This window comes from Electrophorus electricus, chromosome 15 (assembly GCF_013358815.1).
Source record: "Electrophorus electricus isolate fEleEle1 chromosome 15, fEleEle1.pri, whole genome shotgun sequence".
NCBI lineage: Eukaryota > Metazoa > Chordata > Actinopteri > Gymnotiformes > Gymnotidae > Electrophorus > Electrophorus electricus.
In genome coordinates, this window is record NC_049549.1 from 18,883,051 (window position 1) to 18,892,316 (window position 9,266).

Sequence of the window (9,266 nt, forward strand, 5' to 3'; positions counted from 1 at the left end):
GGTAAACCATAGTTCAGTGGTGAACTCTCAGTGATGCTCTTGGACAACCATGTTTACCTAAATCCATAGCTAGCCATTAATAAGCTGTCTTACTTTAATTGAAACACCCACCCCAAAACATAAAAATATTACTGTAAACATCGTAAGAGCAAATTTTATTTATAGCAATTTTCCAATGGTCTGCTTTCCAAGATAAAAGTAAATTGGTATATTGGGAAAATTTACTCTCAGACAATTATACATCAAAGCTTTGACCAGAACCAGCACTACATACCTGGCTCTCGTTTTCCACTTCAAGCACTTAACTGGTCATCAAAATAGAATAAAAGTAGAGTCTCCAAAGAACAAAGAACAAAGACTTCAGAAGAGTGAATAATCATGACAGGTAAAAGTTCTACAGAGATAGTTACAATAGAGTTCTTTCAACAGAGTAAGCAATTGTAATAACTGGCAGCCTAATTTGAGCAATGCAGTACAACACACCCACTAATCACAGATATGTTTACCAGTACTGGTTTTAAACTTTATTTACTTTGTTGGTAAACAAGCCAAATCATGTAAATAAAAACAAACAAGAGGGCAAGAACATATTAAAAAACCTGTCATTAATCCAGTGAAATACAGTTGTATTTATATGGGCCTTCTACAAGAAATGGCAAAAAACAAACAAAAAACAAAATATGTACAGACCCCTAATGATCTAAAGAAAAGCCCCTGAGATTCTACATTAAGATAATAATTAACATAATGAAAAGGACTGTACATCTACTAATTTCAGTTTTAATTGGGTATTTGTTTATTTGTTTTGTTGAATACAGAAGTAGATGAGTCTGTTAATTCAACTGGAAAGAAATATAAATTTATGAATGGTTCGTTTAACAGGTAGATGAAATAAGATAATATTACTTATATAGAATATGTACCAACGTGTGTGTGTGTGTGTGTACTGGTGGTTTTAATTAAATGCCACTGACAGCGAAAAAACCCAAAACAAAACAGAAAAGCTTAATTAAAAATGTGTTTCACGTCTTCTCTCAAGCAGAAAGTGAGACAATCCTGAGAGGTGATTGCGAATGTCTGAAAATATTAATATATAGACAGTAACATGTTTTTTTTACCAGTTTGATTTTAATTTCTGAGGTGACAACAAACACCGATTATAAACTTCTTTTAAAGAAACAGTTTAAAAACTGCAGTTTTGCTCAATCTTAGATTCATGCTCCCATGACAATCACTGCTTACTGGACTAATACTTGTTATTTGATTTAGTAAAACTACAGTAGTCAGTGAGTAAATAAATAAACACAAACAAACAAACAAACAAACAAACATAAATAACCAACCCACCTACCCTCCCTAGGGGAATAAGTCACTTGAAAATAGTGTAGAAGGTAACGGAACTGCTGCCTTGTGAACATCTTAGTAGTGGGTCACCCAAGTATTCTTTCTGCAAGGTGTAAGAAATGTTTGTCAGACTGTACTAAAGCAAATCTTGCCATTGGTACAATTATTTTAATAAATAAATACTTTAAATAAAACATTTAAGTGTTAGTGTAAAAATTAAGTAATGTAGTCTTAAGATAATCTTTACTAAGATCTTAGGTGCTCAAAGTAATTGACAACAGTTCTAGTTTTAACAATAACTATCTACATGTTCAAGTACTGTTGATGTTATTGTATACAAACCATAAAAAGAGGAAAAAAGCAGCATATCTGAGTTCAGTTTCTCAGCATATCACACTGATGTGATCATTTACTCCCCTTAATTTTACTAGATTTGTCATTTTTACAGAGAGATGTTTGCTGAATACATAAGTAGTGTATAACCATTCTGTCCATTTTTTAACTTGCCCTCCCTCAAAGAAAACACCAGGAAGGGGCTTGTTTACAAACACTTAACACGTGCAAAACATGCAACAGGACATGAGGGGCGCTGTGGGCGTGAGGGGCACTGTGGGCGTGAGGGGAGAGGGCCAGCACCAGGCTCTGCTATAGCACTGAAAATAACAAATACATTTGCATGTCTGTTTTGTGCCATCGTTAAAATATCAGACCACAATGGGTTTTAGATGTTGTGCTAGACAAATGTGGCTCTCAGACAACTACTGGGAAAGTCCCACGACTTCCTGAACTTAGCAACACTCCTCTGCCCTCCCCAATTTCCATGGACTTCCTGTTTCCCTGAGCGCCACTCTCATGAAGCACTCACGACATGCATTCGCCAGAAAGGGCTCTGCATTTTGTAATGCTACCCTTAAGACATAACAGTCTTTGTGCACCCATAAATAGAATCCATAATATTTATTGACTTTTGTTTTCTTCATAGACCAAATATTCTGAGACTTACTGTGATTGACAGATAATGAAGAGGCTATTATCATTCCATGATGATCTTCTAATTCTAAGTCATTCAAAATGAAAATAAGCAACATGTATAAATTAATTATGAATTTTGGAAGTTATCTTTACTCATGTTAGCAGGTAGGCCACAAGAAGTGCTAACAGTAAAGTTTTAATGAAGTTCGTCATATAACTAGGTATATGAAGAACCTAATTCTTAATTCTTCACACAGCCATATTTAATAACTAAATAATATAGTGAATGTAAAAGGACAAAAAAAAAAAGTCTGAAGATAACATCTTCCTTTTGGCCTCTCAATGCCCAGGATGTGCCCCCGTACTCACATGTGCTAACAGAGCCCATTCTGCAAAGCACCATTCCTGGGAGAGGAGGACAGCAGGTCTGAAGGTGGCAGGCTGGAGGAGCCTGGTCTGCTGGTGGCCTCAGCCTCACTGCTCACCTCCCCCTCAGCAGAAGGTGACCTTTTGTGGACCTCCACGAGAGAAACCCTCCAGGGGGGAGCGGTGGGCTCCGCTGGTGGGGGTCTGGAAAGGCGAGGCTGGAGTGTCTGGTGGCTCTCCACACCCTGGAGGATGCGCAGCAGGGCTTCCTGGACCTTCTGGCTGGCTGAAGTGTCACTCTCGCTGGGTTCCGGAGTGGGCTGGTGCTGCTGCTTGCAGGTGAGGCTGGAGAGTTGCTCCAGGACCTCGATCTGCCGGTCCATCATGCCCAGCATTCCACAGTGGAAGGCCTTCTGCTCAGCCAGCTGCTCCTCCAGCTGCTGGTTCAGAATGGTGAGCTGTTGTAAAATCAGGCCACAGGTGTCCTCAGACGTGCCTGTAGGAAAATATAATTCAAATACATTACAGATTTGTGTTGATTAAAACCATCTTTTGCAACTACAAAAACTGGATACTGATAAAGGTCTAAAGGCAATAATCACAATCTACATTAAAACATAACAAAAACAGGTTCTATTCATTGCAGTCTTATGTCAACAGTGTGTGTTAACCAGACACTTGCCTGCAAAATTGTTTTTGTTGTTTCCAGTGCCCTCTGTATTTCCATGTAAAACATGACTTGGGCTAAGATCTGCCTGGGGCTCAGTCTTGACAGTGTAGAGGTACTCTCCAGACAATCCCAGTGTCATGACCTCATCGGCACCGGCAGCCCAGCCAGACGGTTCAGTGTTGGCCATGTCCTCTGGGTTCATTCCCTCATCAGCACTGGCTTCTAGCTTAGCTGCAATGCTCTCAGTTTCAGACTCAAGTGAAGATGTTCCAGCAGGCCAAGGGGCTAGAGCACAGCACTGGCCAGCATCACCTAAAACTGCAGTGAGACAAAGCTGAGTGGTGAAACATACAGACCCGCAACCACAGTTTTAACGGCATTCATCTCAGTTTTACAGCAAATCCCCAAATTATCAGACTTAATGCAAATTATAATGCAAAAGTGTAGGAGGCATGCAGTGAGCTTTTAGTGATTACTGACAAAATAAAGACATTACTCCATGCATGGAAGCAACGACAGGCAAACAGGAGCAGTACTGTTTATGTGATCCTCCACGTCCGCCTCCCCTGCTGGGCCTCGGCCGTCGCTCGGCCCTCCTTCTTCAGGGCCTCCCACCCTGGACCTGCAGGCCAGCATGCGGTCTAACCTGCGAAAGTAGCGGAAGGCCTCCATGGCGGAGAGCCGCGCTGCAGGGCTGCGGTAGCTCGCCAGTTTGATTTTCCGGTACTTGTGCTTGAGGCTTTTCCAGCGGTTGCGGATCTGGTTGACGGTGAAGTGCACGTCGCGTTTGGCCAGGGCCTGGCGCAAGCGGCGGAAGTGCGAGTCATTGCGCTGTCGCTTCTTGTCCAGCTCGCGGACCAGGTCCAGCTGCTCGATGAGGGTGAGCATGGCGAATGTGTCTGACTCAGTCCACCACTTGTTGGGCCTCTTCTCACTCAGACTCATGGTCTACACCCGTAAGTAGCTGCCCATTGGGTACAGAATCTAATAGATGTGCATTTGAAATATAGATCAATAGCTAACCATTTTAGTTATGTGATTCTAACTGCTGTTGATGAACTGGTCACTAATGGTACACCATTAGATATCTGCCAACAGTGTAGGACAGAAGAATTCAGATCCCAATGTAGGACACAGGCAATCAGATCCCAGTCCTCAGGGTCCAGGTCCTACAGGTTTTCCACCTTCCCTTTATCTAGGAGTCAGGGATGATGACAAAGTGGACAACCAGTTACATTAATTATTTAATCAACTACAAGGGATTACAAAATCCAGGACTTGAATTCTAAGTACAGACTTGAATCCCACTGGTGTGCAATATCACGATTTTAGCATGCTTGTTAATGCACTGTTTATTATTTTTATGGATGGTTAGCCAATAAATCGTTCACTTATTATCTAGGTATCACAAGATTCATGGCTCAGTTTGAAGTGTCAATCATCTCATTTGCTTTAACTTGTGTGAATAAACAAGCTTACCTGAAACATCAGTTTTCTACCCGAAACTATTCTGATATTGTCAGACATCCATGGTCTTAGTATTATAACGTAAAGCGGCTCACGTCCTACGCTTTTTAAAACTCTGACTGAGGGACACCTTAACACACCTGCTCTGTCGCTGGTACCTGTGTTAGAGACTCAGTCATTATCAGAGCTAGCTTAGTTTAGTTTAGCTAGCTAGCTAGCGTTCATATAACCCTTCCTGCAGGATTTATTTCTAGTCATGGTTATCAGATAAGTAGGAAGCTGCTTGCCTACATGTGCTAGAATAATCATTCGCACTTTGTACTGTAGCTACACATTTTATGACCAACCTATCGCCAGCTGCCTCTAGCTATGCTACTCATCCAGACACAAATACGTTTACTTCTGTAACCTGCAGTTAGCCATTTTGGATTAGCAATTTTTCTACTTCGTCTGCTTGTTGACAAAATATCTGAAGAAATAAACACTGCCACCTAGCGACAATATCGGAGTCAGCAAGTCTTCTAGGTTAGCCAACTCTTGGACGGTGCTTTGTTTTAAGATCACAGCTACGGACCAAGAACTTTAATCATACTGTAACAAAAAAAATTAATAAAAATAAAATTAAATAAAAATATCAAGAGTATTATATCCATAAGCCTTTAGGGGCTTTCCGCTCAGCAGGAATAACTCCCAACCCCTAACATAAGGTGGCGGTAATAGAAAATGTTTATAGTTCAAGCGTCTCAAACAAAACATATAGCTTTATTTTGAGAGAAGCTAGGTTCACTACGGTGTTTGCTCTCTCGTACACATTATAAGTAAGTTTATTTCACCGTGTGCATTCTTTTGTCGATATATGTTCATGTTCCGCATACATGTGATTTTTGGACTAACGTTATATTGTTTATAGCTAGTTGTAAGTTGCCACTTCCACTGTAGGTCAGCAGTAGCAGTGCTGTGTATGTGTACGAGAGCTACTCAGTGGACAGCTCTAAATGAACCTGTAACTGTACCTTTACAGACAGACACGGCCAGAGAAAAGCGCCCATTACTCATCTCTAAATGTACCTTTACAGACACGACCAGAGGAAGCTGGCCGGCTTGGGCGAGCTCACTAAGCATGGCAGACGACGTTCTCTTCGAGTTTCTTCACATGGAGATCATGTCTTATGTTTACAAGGAGCCCAGAATGCGGGACGATCCTGATACGGTAGCGTTGTTTGGCTTGGGATCAGCCAACTTTAAACGTCCTCAACGGTCTGAAACCTCTCGTTATAAAGTACCTGTTAGAGGTTCCTTTTTAAAAAACATTGGTTTGGCACAAATTATAACAGTAAGGGCATCGTCTCGCTTCTCTACATCTCTACTTCTTGTTTACGGGAGCTATTTTCTTTTCAAAGGAGAGAGTGACAGGTTTATCCATACTAGAAGGAATGGGCTTCAGAGTGGGACAAGGCCTAACAGACAGGTAAACATCAAAGGCTTGCTTACACGTTTCCTGTTATCGTAGTAATAGATTATTTAGTTACAGACTTTTCCAGGAGGTGGCGCAAGAAAACAGCCATAAGAGTCAGTGATTCCCTTACAGAGAAGCATGTCCTCCCCCCACGATGAAATAATGCATGAAAACTTTTGATCTTTTGCTAACAAGGTTTACAAAAGACTACCCCACCTTCAAAGATGAACTGGATATTATGAAATTCCTCTGTAAAGATTTCTGGTCCAGTATCTTCAGAAAGCAAATTGACAACTTGAGGACCAACCACCAGGTCTGTCATTTGACTTCAGAAGGAATCAAACACATATTTGACACATGTGAAGCATTTATTTTGACAGTGATTTGTTTTTCTACAGGGTACATATGTTTTACAGGATAACACATTTGCACTGTTAACTCAAATCTCCAGTGGAAAGCAGCACCTTGAAGAGGCTCCTAAAGTAAGAGTGTGATATATTCATACAGCTTCCACTTCACACTTTATTTGTCCTTTCTACCTTTTATTTACCTTGTACTCACCAAACACTTTATTAGGGTTTAATAAAGATTTCGACTGTAGCCTGTCTCCCATCCTCTACTGTGTTCATCACTGGTCCATAGAATCACTGCTCTCAGCCCAGCAGTAACACGGACATGCTTATGGTTATTGCGCTGGTAACTACAAAGTGTACTTAATAAACAAGTGTTCTTAATAAAGTAGGAAGTGAATGTAGGTGCAAAAGAAAACATTGTGGTTTTTAACCGAACAAAACGTAATGCTAAAATCTTCATTAAATATTATGGATGAAAAGCTGTCTCTGTTTTTGTCTTCTAGTATTTGGCATTCCCCTGTGGCTTGTTGAGGGGAGCTTTGTCCAGTCTGGGCTTGGAGAGTTTGGTGTCTGCTGAGGTTGCTTTGATGCCCTCAAGTGAGTTTCCACTACCATCATAAAGAACTTGCACTAAAGCCCTATACATACACATACACATACACAGAACACTGTTAGTACTTTTGCAGTAAAAATAACATACTTTCTTTTTTTTCAGGCAAATTTCAGGTTGTAATTCAGAAAACCTAAAATGGACAGAAACACACATCGACAGCTTTTGGTGTTTTTCCTCCAGGTCAAAATAAAATGAATGTAAATGTACAATAGGTCCGGAGCGTTCACAAAAGAGAGTGTGGTTACAGCGTATATTTTTGAAAAAGTCATGTTTGTCATTTTTCAATTTTGCAGACAATGTGACACACCAGTTTGTTACACATACACTTTGATGCTTACACTGACGAGGCTGGGGTGGACTAGTAAAATCTGTAGCAAAAAAGGAAAAAAGACTAAGTAGACCTTCAAGTGAAAGTAATATGTGATGATCACAAAACGTTTCTTCAAATTTAGCTCACCATTTGATTTCAGACAATCAGCAGAAACTCCACTCTTCAGATAGCCTTTACTGAGATACAAAGTAAAGCTTTTGGTTGTTGTTATTACCTCTAGCATATTTGCCAAATTAAAAGTCTTGTGTTTTCTGCACATGCTGCTCAACTCATCCTGTGTTCTTTGGATTTCATGCTGTGTGGAAGTGAGGCAGTGACAGCGGAACACAAATGTTTGCCAAATTGTTTGAAGTTTACTCCTCTACCTCCATTCTACACAATTTGCTGCCAAAAACAGAGATTTTAAATGAGTGAAAACTGTGCACTTTATACTGTAGGAGGGAAAAACAATGAGAAATATTTTCATTACACTCTTCTCCAGTGCCATTCTTTATTGTTTTGTTTTTATATGTGTAAGCGTTGCTGGTTCAGAAGCAAGTCTGGTGATTATTAAAACAAGTAGAGCCTTATGTTATAACTGATTATAACTGCTGTGTAGACAATACAACAACTGCACTGTAGCATTTATCTCTTTGGCAGGGCTAATTATTTTTGGTTCTCTGATACTTCAGCAGATCCAGTACATGGTAGAGAGGCTCTCGTGAATGTGGATCAGAGCTCTCTGCCAGCTGAGCCTGTTCACATCATCCCTAGAGGACCAAAAAACTTTAGGAATTAAGTAAATGAGAATTTGGATGTTAATGGTCATAAATATCTTAGATTCTCAAGTCTACCCTATTCTTCCTCTCTGTTCTTTGGCCAATGTTAGCTAAACTACGGTCATACTGATTTATTACTACCATGAGATTTGTTTGTTTTTGTGACAACCTTTTGATATTATAAGAAACAAACAACTACAAGGACTAGGCTCGACAGCTAAAGCATACACACATACAAATAAAAAAACACCCTTGTTCAGACTCTTTGAAGATCAATTTTCTTTGCTATAAACAATTGTTTTCAGCCAGAGATTGAGCTGTGATCCTTCTCTGTCTGCTAATGCCTTTTTAAACTGCTTGGGGTCATTTGTTGTTTCTACTCTTTTTAAACTGCCTTTTTTATTATCTGGATTTACTTTCTTGTAGTGTGAGCTTTTGGAAACACACAGAAATGTGTATTTGTTTAGCTATATTTTTGGCTGGACTATATCTGTCCTTGCTGGAATACCTGAATAAAAAGCTATGCAATTTCTGTAGAAGTGTAACTAAGTTATTGTATTCTTAATAAATAAAAAGTCAGGGGAGGTTTTTTTTTTAAATTATTTTTGTACCTACATAATGACATGAACATAAGTAGTATATTCTCTGATTTTCAGGTATAATTCTCCAACTGGTACCACACCATGGTTCTCAACTCATATATTAAGTTCATTCTTTTTTATACAAAATATTACTTGCTTTTATTTTTAAATGTGACACTATCCTTTGAAGTGTTTTCCACAGTGTAAACCTGTTGGTTTTGATGCTACACATGTAGGTTACTCACAGGGTCTGTGGGGGTGGAGCTGTCCAGGCAGAGAGTCTCTCTGTCCTGCATGTCACGCTTGTAACTGATGGTCAGCTAATAAAACACTTTCCTTTCTCTCTGCTTGTCTC

At 39.8% G+C, this 9,266-nt stretch overlaps 2 protein-coding genes across 5 annotated transcripts; one reads left to right on the top strand and one right to left on the bottom strand.

Annotated features, from left to right (window-relative positions):
• Positions 1-139: 139 nt before the first annotated feature.
• Positions 140-5,232, bottom strand: si:ch211-116o3.5 (uncharacterized protein LOC325902 homolog). Of its 4 annotated transcripts, none has more exons than XM_027017563.2 (5): positions 4,832-5,232; positions 3,889-4,547; positions 3,365-3,670; positions 2,802-3,178; positions 140-1,447 (listed from the first exon to the last, which is right to left on the bottom strand). In XM_027017563.2, exons 2-5 carry the CDS (start codon positions 4,295-4,297, stop codon positions 1,370-1,372), a joined length of 1,170 nt encoding a protein of 389 aa, XP_026873364.2. In that variant the 5' UTR covers positions 4,298-4,547; positions 4,832-5,232; the 3' UTR covers positions 140-1,369. The 4 variants fall into 4 exon arrangements, with proteins under 4 accessions (XP_026873364.2, XP_026873362.2, XP_026873366.2 ...); XM_027017562.2 differs by having other exon boundaries at positions 1,360-1,447; positions 2,686-3,178; XM_027017561.2 differs by having other exon boundaries at positions 1,358-3,178.
• Positions 5,233-5,546: 314 nt separating this feature from the next.
• On the top strand, positions 5,547-8,862 carry trappc6bl (trafficking protein particle complex 6b-like). Its single transcript, XM_027017572.2, has 7 exons — positions 5,547-5,637; positions 5,896-6,029; positions 6,220-6,287; positions 6,471-6,588; positions 6,674-6,757; positions 7,132-7,225; positions 7,344-8,862. The coding sequence occupies exons 2-7, from the start codon at positions 5,940-5,942 to the stop codon at positions 7,373-7,375; spliced, it is 486 nt and encodes a 161-aa protein (XP_026873373.1). The 5' UTR covers positions 5,547-5,637; positions 5,896-5,939; the 3' UTR covers positions 7,376-8,862.
• Positions 8,863-9,266: the final 404 nt, after the last annotated feature.

Coding starts and splice junctions, on each gene's coding strand:
- si:ch211-116o3.5 (XM_027017561.2), bottom strand. CDS start 4,297: ATGAGTCTGAGTGAGAAGAGGCCCAACAAGTGGTGGACTGAGTCAGAC. Junction 3,671..3,888: donor CGTGGAGGATCACATAAACA/GTACTGCTCCTG, acceptor GTCTCACTGCAG/TTTTAGGTGATGCTGGCCAG. Junction 3,179..3,364: donor CAACAAAAACAATTTTGCAG/GCAAGTGTCTGG, acceptor ATTTTCCTACAG/GCACGTCTGAGGACACCTGT.
- trappc6bl (XM_027017572.2), top strand. CDS start 5,940: ATGGCAGACGACGTTCTCTTCGAGTTTCTTCACATGGAGATCATGTCT. Junction 6,030..6,219: donor TGCGGGACGATCCTGATACG/GTAGCGTTGTTT, acceptor TTCTTTTCAAAG/GAGAGAGTGACAGGTTTATC. Junction 6,758..7,131: donor ACCTTGAAGAGGCTCCTAAA/GTAAGAGTGTGA, acceptor TTTGTCTTCTAG/TATTTGGCATTCCCCTGTGG.